The sequence below is a fragment of the Micromys minutus genome (assembly GCF_963924665.1).
Source record: "Micromys minutus genome assembly, chromosome: 25".
NCBI lineage: Eukaryota > Metazoa > Chordata > Mammalia > Rodentia > Muridae > Micromys > Micromys minutus.
Window position 1 is genome coordinate 9,896,114 of NC_137960.1, and position 22,600 is coordinate 9,918,713.

Consider the following 22,600-nt stretch of genomic DNA (forward strand, 5'->3'; position numbering starts at 1 on the left):
ATAGTTTTTGCTTGTTATGGTGAAGTTTGAGTAGGTTGTAAATTGTGGGGGGACTGTGAGCAGTTCTTACTTTGTGCATCCTTTGTATGTGGAGGGTACACATGTATTTGCATGTGCATGTGGGACAACCTCTGGTGGTATGACTTAGGCATTCTAACCCTTATTTAGAAATAGGGTCTCAGTGGCCTGGAGTTCTCTGACTCGGCTAGGCTGGCTAGCCAGCAAGCCTCAAGGACCTGCCCATTTCTGTGTATCCAACACTAGAACTATAAAAAAAAAAAAAAAAAAAAAATGCCGGCTGGAGAGATGGCTCAGCGGTTAAGAGCACTGACTATTTTTCCAGAGGTCCTGAGTTCGATTCCCAGCAACCACATGGTGGCTCTCAGTCATCTGTAATGCTCTCTTCTGGTGTGTCTAAAGACAGCTACAGTGTACTCATATATAATAAATAAATAAATATATAAGAAGAAAAATGCCACCATGCACAGTTCTGGGATTTATCTGAGGTCCCTGTGCTTCCTGGCGTCCATTTTCCTAGCAGCTGTCTCCCCCGTCTTGCTATTTATTTTGACTTCATCACTCTAAGACATGAAAACATGTCTCGTATGTGTACACTTCCCAGCCACATATCTGTACACACATGCCCACACATCTGTGCATGTGCTCCCAAGTGTTTCTCTGTGTATGTGTCTGCCAGGTGTGTGAACACATTTGTTGCATGACACTTTCCCTGGGGAACAAATGAGCAGCCATCTACTCACTCCAGACAGGGAACCCATAACAGGCCACAAAGTAAAGTTACCATCCATGTCCAGCGTAGTTGGCCAGTGCGCTCCAGGAGCAACAGCTGTATCACTAAAAACCAACCCCAGCCTAGATGACTGCTCACCAAAGCTGGAAACCTGGAACTCGCTGGACAACCTGCAGGCAGCCTAAGAGCTTGGAGAGCTTGCTCAGGCAGCTCAAGTGGTCTGAGCCTCTTCTAGGCATCTGGTCTTCTCTGAGAATGCATCTCCTGATTCATTGAAGGTTATATGTAAGCTTTGGGAGGAGAGAGCCTAATGAATCTGATGAGTTTCAGGGATTTTTCTGAAGCTTTTGAGTTGTGTACTCCCTAGATTTAATGGAGTTTCCTAGAAGGATGGAATGTTTCACTTCCCTTGAAAACACCCCATGTCTTAACATGCTTCAGTCCAAGACAGATGCCTTACCTCTGATGAAATGGCCACACAATGACTGTTTGTCCATGCACTTCCTTAGATTCTTTCTTGGGTCCGGGTTCCTCCCAGCATTTGGCTGTTATTGATTGACTGGGCTTATGGGCATAGTCAAATCTAACGGTGTCTTACAGCACTGAGGCTGTGTCTCCTAGCATTTGCCCTTACAATAGCAAATGGATCTGCAGTCACTTGGCTAATTTTGTGACTTTGAAACCATCTCCGAGTGCAAACTGAAAGTAAACAATCAGAAAAATGGGGTTTTGTTGGTCAAGAGAACATTACATAGATGTGCATATGTGCGTGCATGTCTGTGCATGTCTGTGCGAGTGGTCTGCGTGTGACTGACTAGTGCTGGCAGTAGATCCAGGGCTCCTCATATCCTCAGTAAGCTCGCTACCACTGAGTTATGGCCCCAGCCCTCACACTGCTTATAACAAATGCTTAATTAGCACTGTCCATGCCGTGACTCTCCATATAAGAATTTGCTACCCGTGTAATGTTTTGTTTCTATAACTTCAAATATAGCAGCAGTACCAGACACGGTGGAGCACCTTTTATCCCATCACTTGGGAAGCAGAGGCAGGTGGATCTCTGAGTTTCTTGGACCAGCTCAGTCCAAATAGGTCTGGGCCAGTCAGAACTACATGGTGTCTAAAGTATGTGTGCAAGTACACCTTTGTGAACAATCTGTTTAAGTGTGTACCTTGATGACTTTGAACACTTTTCTCTGTTTAGCTAGTGTGTGTGTCGTGAAGGTAGACGGTGCCCCTTATCTCTGTAAAACTGATGAGATCGGAGAGATCTGTGTCAATTCCGTTGCAACTGGGACAGCATATTATGGACTCCTTGGCATCACAAAGAATATATTTGAGGTTTGTATCCTTTTTCTGATCCTTTGTCTTGAAATCAAGGCCCGTGGCTGTCAATGGGCCCAAATACAGGGTGCAGTGGTGGCCTACGAGATGCTGCTGGGACCCAGAGCGGTTCACAAGCTCCACAGGCTTAGATGGCTTCGGTCAGTAAGAAGGTGCTGATAGGACCTCAGCTCGGTTCACAGTTCCATCCTTGTTCATGATAAGTACAGGTATACCAGGAACTGGGTGTTCAAATACTCAGGGTTGTTGGAGTCCTGCGTAGGTGGTGTGTCCACTCAGAAGAGCAGATAGGATGAGAGAATGGTCTATGGAGGGCCAGGCGCCCTGGGAGTCTCTTTCTGGTGAATATTAAACCCTGGGCAACAGGCGGTTTGTGGTATTTGAAATGTCATCTTGTCCTAACGCTATTTTGTGTCCGCTAAGACAGCTCTCAGCCTTCCACCCCACCCTCCCCAACAGTCACATCCACCCTGGCTACTCTACCTGGACTGTGGTCCAGATGTGCTAACCAAAATAATGAATCTTAGTGCAAGCTAAAACAGGAAACTGAAACAACTAAAGGAAATGTAAATAAAATGTAACTGTGGTGTGTGTTTAAAAAAAACGCTGCTAATCTTTACCGAATGCTCTACCTCCCTGAGCACCAATGTAATTAATGGTGGGCTTTGTCTTTAACAAGCCTGAGCCCCAGAGGTTCATCACCAAGAGAGGTTTTGGAGGCAAGAGCCTGCTCTTGCTCTGGCCATTATTGAGTTCTCCTGCTTGCCTACCTTGTCTTTCTAGTAGTCAGTGAGTTGTCTGCTGCCTGATACCCTCTTCCCTGTTCTGGCAGACCGTCCCGGTCACGGCGGATGGAGTCCCTGTCTCTGACCAGCCTTTCACCAGGACAGGTCTTCTGGGATTTATTGGACCTGTGAGTATGAGTCTGACCTCCTGAACCTGCCCAACAGCAGAGCGTGCTGGTGGAGAAAAGGAACTTCATTGTTCTCTTGTCCCTGAGGTCCTTGGTTCTCAGTGTGGCCTTGGCCATTCATGCTGACCACTCTGGCCTGCTCCTTACCTTCATGTAGTGTTTTTCCAGCCACAGACCCACAGTGGGCCCTGGGTGGGAAAAAAGGAGGTGGGAGTGGTTTTGATTTTATCATTTTTTCTAGTTTTATATTTAAAGTATGTTAAAATGAGTACATTCTGTGGCATCTTGGCCTGCCTTTCCTCAGGTGGTTGGTTGTATGTCCTTTCCCAGAAACATTGGTTGTCACCGCTCAAGGAGGGGCTTGCTCCCTTGCGGGTGTTTGCAAGCAAAAATGTCTTAGTACTAGCTAGTAATATGGATGTGTAGCTGCATAGTCAGCTCATGGGTCACATGACACACCAGGGTGCCTTGCCCTTGTTGGAGCATCTCAGAATCCTTCACACACCCACCCACGACTTTATAGCCTTTTTGCATTGACGCCCCCTCCCCATCCTTCAGTGCTATCCTTTGCCTACATGGTCTGTTCCAGCTGGCCCAGTACTGAGGGGTGCACTCACGTGTTGACCCTGTGAGGCACTGAGTTCTTTGTGCTCTCAAATCCTTTTGCTGAGGCTTGACACACCCTTTTCTCAGGATAACCTGGTCTTCGTCGTGGGCAAGCTGGACGGGCTGATGGTCGTAGGAGTGCGCAGACACAATGCAGATGACATCGTGGCTACCGCCCTGGCTGTGGAGCCCATGAAGTTTGTCTACAGAGGCAGGTGATGCACGGTAGACCCACACCTGACTTTTAGATCTCTTCTGTATTCACAATCTGGGAGGTCCGTGTAATAGAAGAGAAGCCAGGAAACTCCAATTTGAAGAATTTAAAATGTTATGCATATCAGAAAAGTTATAAAAAGAGGAAAATGTTTGCCTCAGAGATAGCAGAGGGAAACGTCTTCATTTCCAGCATGTGTTCAGCTCCATAAGAGAGTAGGGTCTGGCTCTGCAGAGGTGGCTCGTTGGTTGAGAGCACTGGTTATCCTTCCAGACTACCCAGGTTTGATTCCAGCACCTACATGGAAGGTGTAGCTCTACTTCCAGGGTATCTAACACTCTATTCTGGCCTCTTCAGACACAGGCACACTCAGGTACATAAACACACATGCAGGCAAAACATTCACATCAAATAAATAAATAAACAAATAAATATTTCAAAAAAGAGAATGAGGTCTAGATGTGTTGATTGGGCAAAAGGACAGGGATCCAAGCTGCTAAGAGATGAGACTAGCTTCCTCGGTGTCTCATGAACATTGATTAAAAGAACAGCACCACTCTGTGAACTACCTAAAGCATTCTTTTTTCTAGTAAGGTTTCAGGGCACACAATATACTTCATTGCTCCCAGAGTAAAAATGTCCTCCCAACTGCCTACCTTGGTTAAACAAGGACTTTAGACACCCATGTCTGTTGAGTGGATAACTGTACCTCTGCCTGTGACACAGTGGGAAAGGGCTGAGAAGGGATTTTGTCCTCCTCTCTCCATCCCTGAGCTCTCGATCCTGGAAGAAGCCTTCTCCTTTTAGTCTGCCCAGCCAACTCCCTTTGAAGTTTTATTCTTCTCAAAGGGGGTGGGGGTGGCGGTGCCTTTGTTATTTCACTTTGTACCTGTGAGCTGGTTGAGGCCTTTGAACATGCACTAAAGAATAGTTAGGGAGTCGTACCAGGGGGTGGGCAGACACCTTCCAGTGGGTGGTCCCTTGAAGTAGAAACTCAGATGCTGTAGGCAGAGATGTCCATGGAGATGCTTGTCAGGGAAATGCACTCCCTGCTTTAGAACAGGTTGGGAAGACTGTGACTTCATATCCTACTGTTCCCAGGCAAGTACCTTGGTAAGGTCAGGCCAGCCCACGTGACTTTGTGAGGTGGCTTTGTTCTGCAGACAGAGGACCCTGCCTGCCCCTTCCAGGACTTGAGGAGTACAGGAACCTCAACGAATGAACAGTATGAAAAATGTAGAAAATCAGGTTAAGGAACCACTTGAGAAGAAGAACTAGAAAGGGATTGGGAGAAGAGATGGGACTCTGTGACCAGCTCAGCAGGAGGCTGTGCATGGAGCCAAAGAGCTATCTGAAGGAATGGGAGGCTGTCAGGCCCCAGTCTGGGGAGCCGGCTATTCTTACTTGGTAAGCTATGAGGATGCTGAGCAGACTTCCAGCCACCATGGAACTGATTTGATAAGGTGGCAGAGCAATGATGTTGTAAGTTCTAACCTAAATGTTCTGACTGCCTTAGTTTGCTGTGATGAACACCAGGACCAAAAACAAATTGGGGAACAAATGGTTTTTCCTCATGTTACACCTTATAGTTCTTTGCCCAGGAAAGCCATGGCAGGAGTTCAGGGTAGGAACTGAAGCAGAAACCACAGAGGAAGGCTGCTTACTGGCTTGCTGTCCATGTCTTGTCTAGCTTGCTTTCTTCTGTCGCCCAGGACCACATGCCTAGGGATGGTACCACCCACAGTGGGCTAGGCCATCTCCCATCAATCATTATCAATAAAATGTCCAACAGATTACCTTCAAGCCAGTCTGGCAGAGGCACTTTCTCAATTAAGTTCCCTCTTCCCAGATAACCCAAGTCCGTGACCAGCTGATAACAAGCTAACCAGCACAGTGCCTGACCCCATTGTCCCTTAACTTGTAGAATTTCAGGCATATGGATTCCAAAAGTTTTGTCACAAATAAATTCCATATTGAAAAGCTTTTGAACATGGTTCTAGAGAAGTAAATTTAGGAATGCTCCGAGAAAAAGGACAGGAAGATAGCACCAAGAAGGCTTGCTGGATAAAAGAACGCATTTGTGGGCTGTCTATGCCATGTTGTAGAAGTACGCAGGCACACTAGCTGACAGAGAAGACAGGAGAGCACAGAGCTATGGAGGGGGCGGACATTCTAGTGCAAGGGGTTTAGTGGGGAAACCCAACCTCTTTGGTGGGAGAAGACAGGTACTTTCGGTAGTCCAAAACAATTTTGAAAAGGTGCATGTACACTTTATAAACAAATATATAAACAAAGAAAATCTGTAAACAAGAAAAAGGTACACATGCCCATGTACACACACACACACATACACACACACACACACAGGAACGCAAGGAAAGAGGAGACATAGGCCACTGGAACGGTTCAGCATATAAAGGTACTAAGCAAGCTCGATGACTTGAGTTCGACCCTGGACCTATCTGGAAGGAGAACAGGCTCCTCAAAGTTTCTGTCTAACCTCCACACATGCTGTAGGAAAATGTAGAAAAATACCATTTTAAACATTTTTTAAATATCTTTATGTGCATTTTGTGTGTATGCAAGTCTGTGCACCACCACATGTGTGCCTGGTGCCCACAGAGGCCATAAAAGGGTATCAGATGCCCTGGGACAGGTCATGAGCTACTGTGTAGGTGCTTGGAATCAAACTCAGGTCTTCTGGAAGAGCAGCTGGCTGAGCCACTTCTTCAGCCCTTAGAATTTTTAAAAAATATTTTATTTATTTTATGTATATGAGTACACAATTGCTCTCTTCAGACACACCAGAAGAGGGCATCAGATCCCATTACAGATGGTTGTGAGCCACCATGTGGTTGCTAGAATTGAACTCAGGACCTCTGGAAGAACAGTCAGTGCTCTTAACCACTGAGCCATCTATCCAGCCCTAGAATATTTTTTTTTATTTCAATAGAAGAAGACTTGTTGAAACTTGCAAAGTTAGGTAGAAGAAACAATCTAAAAAAAGATCAGCCACAATTAGGATCAATTGACTCATTATTGGAAATATTTGATCTATTAAAACTTTTTAAAATTTGTGCTTAGTACTGCAATCTTTATTTTTGTGAGTTGGAATTACAGGTATTAACAGTATGACCTTTGCGTATTAGCAGTCAGTAGTCCATTTACTACACAGAACTTTGCAAAGTTTGCATAACCTGACTTGAGAGAGGAAGAGCTCCTGTACTTTTCCTCCGAGTAGGAGTCACTTTGCCTGTGTCCTCTCACAGGATTGCTGTGTTCTCTGTGACTGTTTTACATGATGACCGGATTGTCTTGGTGGCTGAACAGCGGCCTGACGCTTCAGAGGAGGACAGCTTCCAGTGGATGAGCCGTGTGCTGCAGGTGGGCATCCTGGCATGGTCGCTGTTTTCAACACATGGGGGCTTAGTTAAAAGGGTGTCAGATATATAGTTCATGAAGTCAGAGGCCACATTCTGTCTTGTTACAGAGCAGTTAGATAGGTCAAGTATCTACAAAGAAATATAGTAGCTCACATTCCCAGCACTCGCCTTCACGTCTAGTTTGCACCCCTGTAAATACTATTAGAATTTCTTTAAAATTAATAATTTATGAGGGCTGGAGAGCTGGATCAGCAGTTAAGAGCACTGACTGCTCTCCCAGACGTCCTGAGTTCAAATCCCAGCAACCACATGGTGGCTCACAACCATCTGTAATGGGATCTGATGCCCTCTTCTGGTGTGTCTGAAGACAGCGACAGTGTACTCACATAAAATAAATTTTAAAATCTTCAAAAAAAATAATTTATGAATATAATTGTGTCTGCACACTGTTAAAATTTCCTCAACTGTCCTGTAGATGCCCCCAATACTTTTGTGGCTAGTCTGAAGAAAACAGCCCGTGCGGTGTCATTTCCTCGGTCTCACTCGGCCATGCTTTAGTGTATATCATGCCTTGTATCTGTGGCTCCTGTGAGTGGATTGGGAGGTTGGTTGGACCAGGCCAGTTTTGTGGCAAGATTTTCTTGGAGGTGTCTGGGGAGCCTGGGGCTCCCATTGTTGGCACTCTTCTGTCCTGCACTTGTGATCTGTCGATTTGTGGTAGTCACTCTGTGACTTTTTCAACCATCCTTCTTTATCATTAACCAGGACAGACAGGAAAAAAATGATGGTAGATAGATTCCAGATTAATGAATCCTTTGGGGATAATCCCTGAGTGGACTTGCTCATTTTATCATGAATGGGTTTAAATGTCTGGGTTTCAGTGTGTTGTAGCTATGACTCAATGGGAGCCCCTTGATAAAGCCTGGGGTCTCTGAGGCCATAGTAGGAACTGGTCGTCCAGACACAAGGGTACCTGTTGTGTGTGGTCCTGAGTAGGATAGTGGAGGCTCTTGTCTGTGGACTGGATTTTACTGGTTATTTCTTAGTCATCATCCTGAGCCCTTCTCAGAGGACAGAGTGGAAAATAGCACTTCAGCTTGTTTGTAAGTCTCTCTGTGTTCTGAACTGTGCTGAGAGTTCATTCAAACTCAACACATAGGGTCTCTGCTTAACTCCTCCTGTGCTTATCAACAGTAGGTAGGATCACTCATTGGCTCAGGCCACTGAGCCCCAGTGACTCACAGTGTGTTCTCCATGCTGAGCCAGACAAGAGAGCGGAAACAGTTCACATGATTTTACATTCTTTCTTTGCACGCATCTCCCTGGGCACCAACTAGCAAGACTGTTTAAAACCACATTAAATTGAGGCTCTAAACTGTGTTACTAGCTAAGTTCTGATCAAGTACATTCTTACTTTTGTTGTTAGGAATTGTCTTTTATTATTAAGTTGGTCATATTTGTAATTCCGAGTTTAAGATAGCTAGCTTCTGTCATCTCCGCTTCACCTCTTCCCAGCTGGAGGCCTCAGTATGCATTTGTGGCTCCTGAGTGTTGTGGTTTTCATACAGGCAGTTCCATAGGTTGATGTGTGTGTGTAAGCTCTGTGTTTCTCGTGGTAGAAATAAGCACTCTGCCTTCTTGGCTTGAGAAGACATTTCAGAGGTCACTCACCTCCTGGACTTCTGCACGTCAGTTTTCCGTTCCCGCTGTCCCTAGCCTGAGCTGGCAGCACATGCTCAGCAGAGGTTTTGCCTTCCAGGCCATCGACAGCATCCACCAGGTGGGTGTGTACTGTTTGGCCCTAGTTCCTGCCAACACCTTGCCCAAGGCTCCTCTTGGAGGAATTCACATTTCTGAAACGAAGCAGCGCTTTCTGGAAGGGATGCTACACCCATGTAATGTGTTGATGTGCCCTCACACGTGTGTTACCAACCTTCCCAAGCCTCGCCAGAAACAGCCAGGTTAGTACCTAACGATGTCTGGCCTTAAGTGGTACTGGCTGCAGCAGATATCGCTGCACTGGATCTTGCAGGAGTGAGCACACCCACCTCTTTGTGCCTGGGGTTAAGTTAAGGATCAGACTGGTGTGTGCACCTGCTCCTGCTTCACAGAATGGGATGTTGCTGGTGCACCTGCCTGTTGGTTTCCACCTGCCTGCTAGGAATCACTTTTAATGGTACTTTCAAGGGTGGCTCCTTGGAAGTAGAATTACTGTCTATAAGCAGATGTGGGCTCTGGAATCCGAGGAGCCCCCCGGTGGCCACTAGGTTGTAGGAACGGAAGTTTCTCAAGGGTTAATTTCTTGTTTCTGATTACACACACACACACACACACACACACACACACACACACACACACACATACACAGCTAAGTGTAAAGGCCAGTTTAACATATTCAGTTTGTCATTAATTTGTAAATATTTAGGAAAAGCTAGCTTTCTTTTATTGACTTAAATACACAAGTATGTCATTAAGTATAACACACTTCAAGAATTCTGATTTATACATGAAATATATAGTACAGCAATAAAACTTGCTTAGCATCCCAAGAATATGTTGCATAACATAGTTTATGTTCGATAGTGATCTGAATATTTACATTTAAAGAGTTAAATACCTAGGTATATTTCAAAATAACAAGTGTTATATATGTAGGTAGATTCATGTGACAGGTATGGATTAGAAGTTCCCAACTCGTCATTTGGAATCTGTTTGCAGAAGTTGGACCAGCATCAATGATTGTTGGAAACCTGGTTGCTGGGAAAAGGATTGCGCAGGCCTCTGGAAGAGAGCTGGCCCACCTGGAGGACAGTGACCAGGCTCGCAAGGTACCAGGTATCTCCTGGGGGCAGGTGGCATCCAAGACAGTGCAGGTGCGAGGTCCCCTTTCTCTGTGCAGTTCCTGTTCCTGGCGGACGTGCTGCAGTGGAGGGCTCACACCACTCCTGACCACCCGCTGTTCTTGCTGCTGAATGCTAAGGTGAGAGTAGTACTTCTGGGGTCATCTCTGTGTCCTCACTGTTTCTGCTTTGGTCCCTTCTGTGGCATCATTCTCTCTGCCTGTCAGCTTTCTTGTTGAGACCTGTGCTTTGTACAGTGGACACAAAGTCTGTAGATTTGCATTTATCTCGAAGATTCTTAACAGCTCTATTTTCTTGTTAGAAACTACATCTGTCGAAGTGCTCTTGGGTTTATGAACTAAAAGGAAATGCTTATATGGTAATACACATTTAGTCTTGCTCCCATCTTTGAAATGACAAATACTATTTGCTGTTCCAAACTGCTTCTCCCTTGCCACTGAGAAGTTCTGTCACACTGTATCTGTTAACACTCTACAGCATACTAAGAATGCCTAGAATCAAAGGAGACTGTGTGACCCTCACATCACAAGGTTACAGAACCAAACATTGGGACAGCCTTGTGTGACTCCCTGTCAGTTATGACAAACCTGCTTTAAGATACCTTGATTTTTGTCACATAGAGAGCAGGTACTATGATCTTAGAAAATGCAAATCCAGTCCTGGGACTCTCTGCTCATTCAGAGATTTACTTTTTATTTCTTTTATCTGACAGGCTCTTGCTGTGTATCCCAAGCTGGCCTTCAGCTCTTCACCTTCCTTCCTCTGCCTCCAGGGCAGGTGCAGGGCTGTGTCTCTGTGCTCTCTATGAACAATAGGAAATCTCTGGGGAAAAACTCAAGTTTCTTATGTGGGAGGCTATCTTGCTTCCCCATGCATCTCAATAAACACCTATCTTAAAATTGAATTCTAAGTCATGCTGACAGATAGTGACTAATTGTCAACGAAGATTAGTCTGCTTTTGGGGAAGAGCCTCCAGATCTGTGAGGTAGAGAGAATCTAAGTGCCAGAGCCCTCATCTGGCTAGGGACAAGAGGGCAGTGTCCTGCCGGCTCAAAGTGCCGAGTTCTATAACCCAGGTCTCAGGGAAAGGTTCAGGATTCAGATGGGCCCCAGGCATGGGGATTCTGGATTTTCAGTCTTTGACTCTGTCAGGTATGAGTGGAGTACTCACCTTTCTATGCTCAGATTGGGCCACTCAGAGATGCCCAGCCCCCTACTATAAGCTTCTGACAGATCTAGTATTGCCTAGCATTGATATCACTTGATTCCTGACCACAGGAGCCTGGTGTGCAGAGCAGATACTCTTCTGTCTAGAAGTGTTAGCACACCAATGAACCTGATTCTTCTCCAGGGCACGGTCACCAGCACTGCAACCTGCATCCAGCTGCACAAAAGGGCTGAGAGAGTGGCTGCCGCTCTAATGGAGAAAGGGCGACTAGATGCTGGGGACCACGTGGCTTTGGTGTATCCTCCAGGTAAACACACACCCATGACCCTCTTCTGACCTTCAAAAATGGAGCTCATTACCCTTGTGATGTCAGTGCCCCCATGATCACCTGGGCGGGACCTCTGTACCTAGTGGACTTGGTAGCTTCTTGGCTGTCAGGGTAGCAGGTGCTCAGGCCCATCCTCCTCACTCTAGAGTTAGACTCCCGCCCTTCAGCAGCATCTCAGATCAAGGGATGGGGTGAGCAGCAGCTATTGTTGCTGGCCCTGGGAGCAGAGCTGGAATCTGAAGTACAGAGTGTTCTTTGGAGAGCTCCTGCTTCACACTGCCCCTTCAACTTCAGTTCAAACTGTAGGTTTCCTAAACCTTTCCTCTGAGATCACATCTCACTGGAAAGCCCCAGACTCCAGGACACTGGCTCTCAGCCTTCCTAACCCTGTGACCCCTTTAACACAATTCCACAGTGGTGGGGACCCCCAACTATGGAATTTTCTTGTTGCTACTTCATAATTGTCATTTTACTACTGTTAGGAGTCAATGTAAATATGCAGGAGGTCTGATATGTAACCCCGGTAAAGGGGTCATTCAATCCCCCACAGGATTGTGACCCACAGGTTGAGAACCCCTGCTCAAGGACCCAGCAGAACTGGAGTGTCCTGTTACCACACATATTTTTGGTATCCCACATGACATACAGAATTTACTAATAGTTATGATGGTACCTCAACCACCTTGGTGCTATTTTAAAGGACAAGCTGAAGTGTTTGGTGTTTGCTTACTCTACCCCACCCACTTCTTCATGGTGCTGAGAGGTGAACCCAGGAGCTTGCACAGGCTGGGCAAGACTGTCTCACCCTTTCCTTAGGGCTTCTGCAGGTGCCTTCTGCTGCAGCCTGGCCCTCCCCACACACTGTCCGCCCTTCATGCAAAGTCTTCGCATCTTCCCGCTGTGCTTTCTCATCCGTGCTTTTCTCCTTCTGACTCTGTGTTTCTCTTTCTGTCTTTAGTAACTGACATTTCCTCTTCTCTTAGCTCATTTCCCACTGAGTTGTGAATGTCATCCCTGACTTTTTTCTTAAGACTTTTGTCATGTGCTCCTTCACGATGCATACTTATCTTGAAATGAGCTTTTAAAATGTCTATGTCCGATGTTTTACAAGTTATGGTTTCTGTTAATATCATTTTCTAATGCATTTCCATATGTTTTAAGATAGACTGTACAAAGGCTTTGTGGGTATCTACAGGAATTACTCCCCTTGATGTGGAGGCTGGAGAACCTCCCCTGCACGTAGTTTCTCTCAAAGGATGTCCCCTCAGGTCTGTATACACAGACTTGTCCTGCCCCACTAGCTCCTGGGTCTGGGGGGCCAAAGGTCTACTGCACAGTGCAAGAATCTTCCCTCTGCAGTCTGTGAGCACCTGGTGTATCCCTAGCTCCAAAGCCCATGGCCCCTTCTGGAACCTCCTCCCAGGGTGCCAGGGATACCCCCCTTCCTATATGTATTGTCAGTGCTGGGCTTGGTAAATAATTGTCATTTGGAGTTAACCATGCTGTATTAAAAATAAATCATGCCTGCTCGTCCCTTTTCTATCTGTGGACAGATGCCCTTGGCTGTCCTCCTCAGGCCTGAAATTATCTACCTACACTCCTGAGCCCAGCGCTGACCATGTGCCCTGTCTCCCCAGGGGTGGATCTTATTGCTGCATTCTATGGCTGCCTATACTGCGGCTGTGTTCCTGTCACTGTGCGACCCCCACACCCTCAGAACCTTGGCACCACATTGCCCACTGTGAAGATGATTGTAGAGGTACACTCAGGATATGCATGTCCTCTGGGGTGCGGAGTCATGGTGCTTGTCATGCATGGTCTCTGCAGGGTCGTGTGGAGAAGGAGGTTAGCCTTCCAGCTTACCCAGGCTCTTGTTTCCATCTGATGTAGGTCAGCAAATCTGCATGTGTCCTTAGCACACAGGCCATTACACGGCTGCTCAAGTCCAAAGAAGCAGCTGCCGCTGTAGATGTCAGGACCTGGCCCACCATCCTAGATACAGGTACGTGTCTCCAGCAGCCGTCCTTGCAAAGACAGACCCTTGCTTTCTTTCCTGTAGGCTTGCTATTGCTGTAGTTACGTTGTTGAGGTACAAGAGAGATGGCTCAGTGGTTAAGAGCACTTACTGCTCTTGCAGCAGACTGGGATGTAGCTCCTGACACCCTTGTAGAAGCTTACAATTCTCAATAACTCCAGTACCAAGGGAAATGCCCTCTTCTGATCTCTACACACACACACACACACACACACACACACACACACACACACCACATATATACACTCAGGCATACATATACACATAAAATAACATACTGAAAAATAAATGTTCAGAAAAGTGGGTGAGCTTGTGTAAATGGTGAGAGGCGTTCTTGGGTTTACCTAGTGGAGCAGCACACCGCTGGGGGTCGTTAGGTACCACTGTTGCTTACATGGCTGGCTCCCTGGCCAGGATGTGAGATCTTCCCCCCTCTGTGCCCACTATCAGCAGTCCCCATACTCATGTGGGGGACTGAAATCCTATTCCCCCGGCCTCTTACCACATAGGTACCTGTCATTTGTGAAAACTGTGCCTGTCCCTAGAGTCTCTGTCACTCTCCCTGGTGAGTGACATCATGCCCCTGAGATGCCTTCACCCCAGCTGAGAAGAAGCTGTGTCTTCTAGTTAAGTCAGCATGGTGACTAAGAACAGCTCTGCAGATGTAGACTGCTCTCCCTAGCGAAGCCCAGCACTGCCAGGGCCAGGGTACTGGCTTCGGAGCAGCAGGAAGCTCTCCTTTTGTCATTCCCTTACATCTGAAGTTCTGCCTTATGTGGAAACCAGAGACTAACAGCTGATACCGTGGTGGCCATGAAGAACTAGTACCAGGCAGCTCACACTGGCCAGGGGTTGGGCTCTGAGCTCCAGCTGGGCAGAATCTCTCGGGCTCAAGAGTTCAGTTTGCTCTGTTGAACCTGTGTCCATTTGTGCTGCAGGTAACCACAGTTTTACCTCAGGGACTTGAGGCGTACAGACCCCAGGAGTATGTCTGCAATGGCTTCTCTTGTGGCTCAGCCACAGCCTCTGCAGTATTGGCACACAGTGTATACATCCTGCTCTCTGTGACAGCTCTGTCTCAGGACTCAAATCATGCCTGTTTCTTGCCTGGGGAAGTTGAAGCTTCTACCTGTGCGGGCTGTGTGACATTAGTCACTGGTATCTTCTGTTTAACAGATGACATTCCAAAAAAGAAGGTAGCTAGCATTTTCAGACCACCCTCCCCAGATGTGCTTGCATACTTGGACTTCAGTGTGTCGACGACAGGGATCTTAGCTGGAGTTAAGGTAGGACCTCACAAGCACCCATTAGCTCCAACCTCTTGGGAACCCAGAGGGAACGGGCAGGAATGAGGCTACAGCTGGGAAGGATGCGGGGTTTGGGCAAAGCTTCTTGTCCAAAGCACAAAGCAACATTATCATGTTTGTTTGGTTTTTTAAATCTATGTTAAATGTTGGCAAAACCCAAAATTAGACTCCTAAGAAGATAACATTTTTTGCTGTTTATGGAAAGGTCTGGTCTCTTGATTAAGGTAACTTTGTTGGGTTTTTCTAATGTGAAGTAGGAGCACGCTTACAGTGGCTGGCATGAGAGGTCAGGGTTAGGAACGCTTGCTGCTCTTGCAGAGGACCTAGATTCCTGACACACATTTAAGAAGGCTCCAGCCACATAATTCCAGGGGATCCTGTGCCCTCTTCTGGCCTCTGTGAACACCAGCCATGCACATGCTAAACATAAACTCATACATAAAATGAAACAAACAAACCCTTCTGTATAGTGCACTTAGAATGCTTAACTTCTATGGGTATTACTCAAGTTCTGTGGAGCTATGAGCCCATAGCAGCATCTTTTTAGAAAAAGTCACTTGGTGTGTGGTGATGTGGATCCGCATGCCCAGCCAACCACAGTGCGTAGCAGATGTGGCCTCTGACCCTTGATTTCTTCACAACCCTGAGCAGGTCTTTTCTTCACTCCTACAGATGTCACACGCAGCCACAAGTGCCTTGTGCCGCTCCATAAAGCTTCAGTGTGAGCTGTACCCCTCACGGCAGATTGCCATCTGCCTGGACCCTTACTGTGGCCTCGGCTTTGCCCTGTGGTGTCTGTGCAGGTGAGCGCATGCACCCACCACTCCTGGGGCCTTGGTGACTTGTGCATTTCATCAGAACTTAAGACCCTTCTATGGCTTTATGGGTATCTAGGAAGCATAAAGTACACATGGGTTTGTTTGGGGATTAGGTAGTTAGAGTCTAGGTTTATAATTTAGTAACAATAAAAATAGCTATGCATGGCAAGATATACCTTTAATCACAGCATTGGGGATTCAGAGGTAGGTGGACTTCTGAGTTTGAGGCCAGCCTAGTATACATAGTAAGTTCCAAGCCAGCCAGGCCCATAAAGTGAGACCCTGGTTGTTTTTTTTTTTTTTTTTTTTTTTTTTTTTAACCAAAAAAAAAAAAAAAAAAAAAGGAAAGAAAGGAAGAAGGGAGGAAGGAAAGGAAGGAAAAGAAGGAAGGATGGGAAGGAGGGAGGAAGGAAGGAAACGAAGGAAGGAAATGAAGGATGGAAGGGAGGGAGGGAAGGAGGGTGACAAGGCTGTCAGCAGATAAAGATAGTTGCGTTGTTCTGTAAGTCCACTTGAGCTCAGTCCCTGGAATCCACAGAAAAGTAAAAGAACAGACTATGAAGTTGTCTCCTGACTGCTACATGCACATGCATACACCACATGCACACACCACACACACATGCATGTGCACATGTGCACACACAATAATTAAGGAAAATAAAAGTATTTTCCAATAAATACAAGCACTATACGTTAGTAGTTGAGAAGAGCCTTCTGGTTCTTTCAAATGCTAAGATACTTCCTCTGTAATTAAGAAGTCTCTTCCATACATAGTCCCTGATAATGCTCCTGAATGTTTGGATAGAGGCCGGTACCCCACCCACAGTGTCTTTCTGCTAACTCCTACTGGACCCCTGAACACACCTGTGCCTGTTCAGTCTGGACCAGTCTCCGTGAGGAAGGTGCCAGTATGCATAGGCTTGTGTACTCTCTCCCCACAGCGTCTACTCTGGACACCAGTCAGTGCTTGTTCCCCCACTGGAGCTGGAGAGCAATGTGTCCCTCTGGCTGTCTGCCGTCAGCCAGTACAAGGCCCGTGTCACCTTCTGTTCCTACTCAGTGATGGAAATGTGCACCAAGGGCCTTGGTGCTCAGACAGGTGCCCTTAGGGTAAGTGTGAAGTGGCTTTACAGAGGTTCTTACAAGTCCACACACCTCTGCCAAGTGCTCTGCCCTGACCAGGGAGGAGGCTAGCTAAGGGGCGGAGCAGAGGTGGCCACAGACTTAGAGCACTGAGCAGTGCTTCTGTGCTTAGGACTCCCCAGATGAAGGCAGAGCTGGGGAAACAGGTTTGTATTCAAACTTGCCTTTATGTACTCAGATCTACAGCTGGACCCTATGGGCAGTAGCCCAACCCTTGGACGGTCAGCGCCGAGGGCCCAGACTGTTTGTATGACTTCTTGCTCTTCTGCAGATGAAGGGGGTGAACCTGTCGTGTGTGCGCACATGCATGGTAGTGGCTGAGGAGCGGCCTCGGATCTCATTAACACAGTCATTTTCCAAGCTATTCAAAGACCTGGGCCTTCCTGCACGCGCTGTGAGCACCACCTTTGGGTGCAGGGTCAATGTGGCTATCTGCCTCCAGGTACGTTGGCTGTACCCAGATCACTTGCACCTGTACCAGAGAGTAACGCCTCTTTAGACTGGCACTACTAGGTGGCTCTGGCTCTGTCTCCACACTGGAGCTGTGGAGGTTACCTTCCCACAGCCATCCAGCTCTGATGACTATGAGGGCTTTGTTTAGAAAGGTATTCCATCTGTTCCGATGAACAGAAAGATTTAGGTAGAAAAAAGGTTGGTTTGGGGCTGTGTCTGTTTTACCTATGAGCATTTCTAAGTTAACTGTAATAGGCAGCTACATTTTAAAGGCAAGCTTGAACTAGCTTTCTTAAAAATCTGTAGTAATCTGTGTGTGGTTCACACCATTTATCCCAGCACTCAGGAGGCAGAGGCTCTGTTTGAGCCCAGCCATGTTTGCATAGCGAGTTCCAGGTCTACATACAGAGACTCTGCCTTTAAAAAGCATGTGCGTGCGCACAGACACACACATGCATACACACATGCACACACATGCACTAATAAGGGTGACAGTTTGTATGGGCCACTGTAGAGTCGTTGCTGAAGCAGTTATCCATGTGGCTTTTTAAAACTGACGTGAACGTCACAGGCTCCTTTAGGAGCTGTCCTTGTTTTCTGGTTTTTATACAAGTCTCCACTTTTTTCTCAGAATATCTTAAATGTTGATCAGATATCTGATGTATAAAATGCTGAAAACAGCACAAAGTACCCTTACTGGGTTCCCAGAGTGGTGCCCAGCATGTGCCCTGTCCTCTTGGTGGCTTCATGTGCAGGGCGGGTCTTGGCTCCAGGGTCTACACCTTTCTTAAGGGTGTCATCCTATTTCCCACCTCAGTGAGCTAATGTCCCCTTAACCTGGAAAGACCTCTGTCTGGACTGAGTAGCCAGAAGAGATCAGAGGGCTTCTGTTCCCACTGTTCCTGATTGCAAGCTGGTGACTTGGTTAAGAGAGACCTGTTGTAGCTCTGAAGGTGCCCCACCCCCACACATGGGAGGGCATCACCTTGTGTGTCAGCATGTGAGTGCCCTGTGCAAAGACAGCACTGTAATGACAGGTCTGTGCTTGCTCTTTAAGATACAGTGATGCGTTCTTCTCTCGCATGTTTCTCATGTGGCCTGTGGCCTTCTGTTTGTTTCCTGTGCTGTTCCCTCCCTGTCTCCCTCTGCTGGCCGCCCTGGCCTCTGTCAGCCCAACAGGCTGGGAAAACTAGCTGAGCAGGTAGGACTTCGCCCCAGCCCTCAACCTTGCTGGTGTCTCCTTGTCTGTCTTCCCCCTTCCAGCACCCCACCCCACCCTGCTTCTGTGAGTCCATGTGCTCTTCCGGTGGATTCCAGAATACATGTTTCTCTTGCTGTCTTAGTTTATTCACAGTGGGAATTATTTGACTTTACAAAAGCTCCTTTGTAACCAAATGTAAAAGGAGTTTTTCAGAGGCTAGAGAGCTGGAGAGAGGTTATGCTGTCTAGAATCTTTAGGGAATGATGTTGACCAGGGTATCCATTTAGCTTGATGTCACTTATTAATAAAACAGCACTAGCAAGCCAGTGCGATGGCTCCATGGGGAGAGTGATTGCTGTCAAGCCTGGTGACCTGACCTCAGTCACTGGGACCCACGTGGTAGAGAAACAGAACTGATTCCCTCAAGTTGTTCTCTGACCTCCACATCCATGCTCTAAGCATGTGGATGTACATGCAAACACACAATTAAATATGTGTAATAATAATAAACTCTGCTACGTGTCCAACTAATGCATTCTGCCCACACAGGATGACACTCCTCTGAGTGTCTGCTGTGTTTAGTCCTCAGTGGAGTTAGTGAGGTGCCAGGCTGGATGGAAATGCTCCCAATCTACACTGTTGTGTCAGGGCAGCAGAGGCCCACAGGGAAAGAGACTATCAGAACTGACCTAAAAATTCTAGGATTTGATGTTTCATTCACCGTTAGTTTTGCTCAGTATCTTCTAGCCAAGTAGATGTTTGTGCGGACAGCATCATCAGCTCTGCCTGGGGACCATGAGTCCTTGTGCAGACTGGATGCAAGATGCACAGCTTCTTTTCCCGGGGTCACAGACAGCCTGGGAGCAGCTACCACGCGGCCATGCTTGTGAAACTGAGCAGAGCATGAGAATTCTGAAAGAAGTCCCTCTGTTGTTTTCCTTCCAGGGCACAACAGGCCCAGATCCCACAACTGTCTACGTGGACATGCGGGCACTTCGTCATGACAGGTACTGCCCTCCCTGTCCGCACAGCTCATCCATACTCTGTAGCAAACCTGCAGGCTGGGCTTGCCCCAGCTGGGCATCTCCAGCACCCTGTGAGGTAATGGTGCTGGCCAAGGCAGGGACACTTATACCCTGGAAACAACATTGTGGGCTTACTTGGATACGTGTGATTTGCCTTTTTAGAAATTACTATGTAGTAAATTTTATTCTGAACTTTTTTCTTTGTCCATTTTTAGAGTTCGTCTGGTGGAACGGGGTTCTCCACACAGTCTGCCATTGATGGAGTCTGGAAAGGTAGAAGTTGAACCGTTATTGCCTGTGGTGTGGACAGTGCTGGGGTGCATGCTCCTAGTGAATGTGTGGGAGATGGGATGGGCCACCTTCGTCTAGAAATGTGAGATTAAGTCCTTAAATACTTAGAGCATAGAGCCTAGAGCTGGAGTACCCAGATACAGAAGCAAGAGGAGACTGCCTCTTTGTAGGGAAGGGGGTGGGGCAGGTAGGCCTTGGATGGATCAAGGGCCTCACACTTGCAGTCACAGGGGGCAGCTCTGACCCTGGACTGAAGATGATAAGAAGGTATTCTCTGATCCATGGTGATAATAAAGAACAAGCCCCACCACAGCACACCCAGAGATTTGCCATCAGAGCAAGTCTTGGCCTAATGAGGTCCCCAGAAACTTCTAGGCAGTAGGAAGGGGCTAAATTTGCCCAAGAATTCAAAATAGAAATATAGGGTTAGCAGAGCAAATCCTGGAAAACCAGCATCCTTTAGAAGCAAGGAGAGGTCAAGGAAGGATGACTAGGCAGGGAGAGAGTCATACAGGCCAGTGGAGTGGGCACATGCTGCCTGCCAAAGTTCACAGCAACCTCTTTACATCCAGGATTGACAGACATCTTCAGGGCTGTGCACTTTAGCCCCAGGAGCAAGAAATGGAGTTTGACCACTGCAAACCCCATTGGCTACTGCCCAGACCATAGCTGTCTTTAGGAGGCAAGGAGGTAACCATAGATAGTCATTTGACATGTCTTCCGTTCGTCAGTACCTTTAGGAATCCTATACCCATGTCGTCTACATATGGCGGCACCATAGTTATTTTACACACTGCAGGAGTAACTCGGGCCTAATGGAATTTGCTCTCAGGGTTCAGGTGGGCCATGGAGGGAGAGTAGAGGCTCCATCTTTGTGCCAGGAGACAGAATATCTCAGCAGTGAGATGCTTGGCATCCGTCATTAGTTCATGCATTCCTGTAGCTCCTCCACTTTCCTGAGGTCCATGTTATCATCCTCTGTGTTATTCATGGGGAGCCTGGGAGCACAGAGCTTGTGGCTGGACTTCAGAAGCCGGGTGATCTGACCCAAGTCCAGAGAGGTCCCCAGACTGAATGTGGTAAGTTCAGCAGGGCACATGGCCTCTCAGCTGCCCGAGTTAGCACAGAGTAGCTCACAGGTGCCGGGCTTCTCATTGGCAGCTGCGTGGTGAGAGCAGACTGGGAAGGATTGTATTCGGCAGGGAGAAACACCTGAAGGAAAGGCTGGTAGACCCTTAGAACGCTCTCCCAGTGAAAAATGCAGCGCCTGTTTGCAGGAACTGGGCCATTTTGTTCAGATTCACTACGTATTTCTGATAGTGCCCCTTCTTTTAAAATTAGAACAAAATTAGAATTCTAAACCCCTGGTCTGTAGTCAGCCCCACAGTGGCAGTTAGGGAGGAGTGTGTGAGAAGTGGGCCTAGCACCACCGCATCCCAGGTCACCAGGGCCTGAGCAGCTTTCTCCCTTCCAGATCCTCCCAGGAGTGAAGGTCATCATTGCACACACTGAGACCAAAGGGCCGCTTGGAGACTCACACCTGGGTGAGGTGAGTGCTGCCAGAGGCTAGGGGTTGACCCAGAACAAGGGCCTTCCACACCCTGGCTTCCCTCTCCTCCTTTCAGAATCCTTTTAGAATTCAGGAATTCTATACCTTTTGGGACTTACATGTCTTTTAAAAATGATTTTTGTTATTCGTTACTGTGTGCATGTGTTTGTTCTGTGGGTATGTGTACACAAGTGCAGGTGCCCGTAGATGCTGGAGGCTGGGGTCTTTCCTGGGCTGGAGCTACAGCTGGTTGTGAGCCACCTGAGGAGCCAAACTCAGGTCCTCTGGAAGAACAGCGAGTGTTCCTATGTGCTTTCCCACAGCCACGTGTCTTTTAAGAACCCTAGAAATGGTCTCTCCCTACCTCTTCTGCACTCTCTGGCCCTGCTAATATGTAGGGTTTCTCAGTATGTAGGGAAAGAGGCCTCTCCCTGGGTCACCTGCCAGCAAAGTTATGAGGGCATTGGTGTGCCCACCGTGGGACAGAGACTAGTCAGCTTTGGACAGAACTAGTCAGCCCCTCCTTAAAAATCAGTTTTACATCAGAGCCAAGGTCACAGACCCAGTGGCAATCAAACTCTGGCCCCAGGTTCAAGGCTATGCAGAACTTTGTTTCAGGCTCAGGATCCTTGGTGTTCCAAAGACCCAGTCATGTTTGAGGCAACTGTACACAGAGCCTGTCATAGGCATTAGGTAATCAGGATGCCTTACTCATGGGAGAGGGGCAAGAGAGCATCTCACTTTCAGATAATAGATATAACTTTCACTCATTGGCAGTGAACAGGCGTGGTCCCTCACTCATGAAATGGGTAGGTGGAGCCTCTCACAGACAGTGGGAAAGTAGGGTGTGGCTAGGTGGAGTGCCTCACTCATGGTGTGTGGGCAGGTTGGGCCCTCAGGAACAGCCTGCTCAGGCCCTTCTGTCTCAGGAGTGAGCAGGTTGTGGGAGGTGGGGGAGGAGGGTTCCTCATTTGTGTACAGTGGGAAGACCGGGCTCCTCACTTATGGACAGTGGGCAGGCAAGGCCTCTTATTCACAGGCACTAAGCAGGGAAGGGCCAGGAGAGCTAGCAAGGGATGTGCTTACAAGACTTGGGAGCTCTGGGCTGAACAGGAGACTGCTCCTCATGGTAGCTGACTCCTCTCTGCTTCTCTTTTGGAAGTTGTGTGACATTGTTAGTGTGGGCAGCTTAGTGGGTTCTGGGTGGGCT

General features: G+C 47.5%; 1 protein-coding gene across 4 annotated transcripts in view; it reads left to right on the forward strand.

The window, feature by feature from the left end:
* DIP2A (disco interacting protein 2 homolog A) overlaps window positions 1-22,600 on the forward strand; it is an 80,263-nt gene that overhangs the window by 53,493 nt on the left and 4,170 nt on the right. For 3 of the 4 annotated variants that reach the window (XM_080937586.1, XM_080937584.1, XM_080937585.1), the window contains 17 exons: window positions 1,956-2,092; window positions 2,928-3,008; window positions 3,702-3,829; window positions 7,098-7,212; window positions 8,971-9,172; window positions 9,930-10,039; window positions 10,111-10,191; window positions 11,424-11,547; window positions 13,206-13,327; window positions 13,459-13,570; window positions 14,780-14,889; window positions 15,583-15,713; window positions 16,670-16,838; window positions 17,143-17,313; window positions 19,471-19,532; window positions 19,766-19,823; window positions 21,316-21,390. In XM_080937586.1, the coding sequence (XP_080793712.1) occupies window positions 1,956-2,092; window positions 2,928-3,008; window positions 3,702-3,829; window positions 7,098-7,212; window positions 8,971-9,172; window positions 9,930-10,039; window positions 10,111-10,191; window positions 11,424-11,547; window positions 13,206-13,327; window positions 13,459-13,570; window positions 14,780-14,889; window positions 15,583-15,713; window positions 16,670-16,838; window positions 17,143-17,313; window positions 19,471-19,532; window positions 19,766-19,823; window positions 21,316-21,390 (1,988 nt within the window). Of the gene's footprint in view, window positions 1-1,955; window positions 2,093-2,927; window positions 3,009-3,701; window positions 3,830-7,097; window positions 7,213-8,970; window positions 9,173-9,929; window positions 10,040-10,110; window positions 10,192-11,423; window positions 11,548-13,205; window positions 13,328-13,458; window positions 13,571-14,779; window positions 14,890-15,582; window positions 15,714-16,669; window positions 16,839-17,142; window positions 17,314-18,495; window positions 18,526-19,470; window positions 19,533-19,765; window positions 19,824-21,315; window positions 21,391-22,600 lie in introns of all 4 variants that reach the window. The other variant, XM_080937587.1, reaches the window with a different exon arrangement.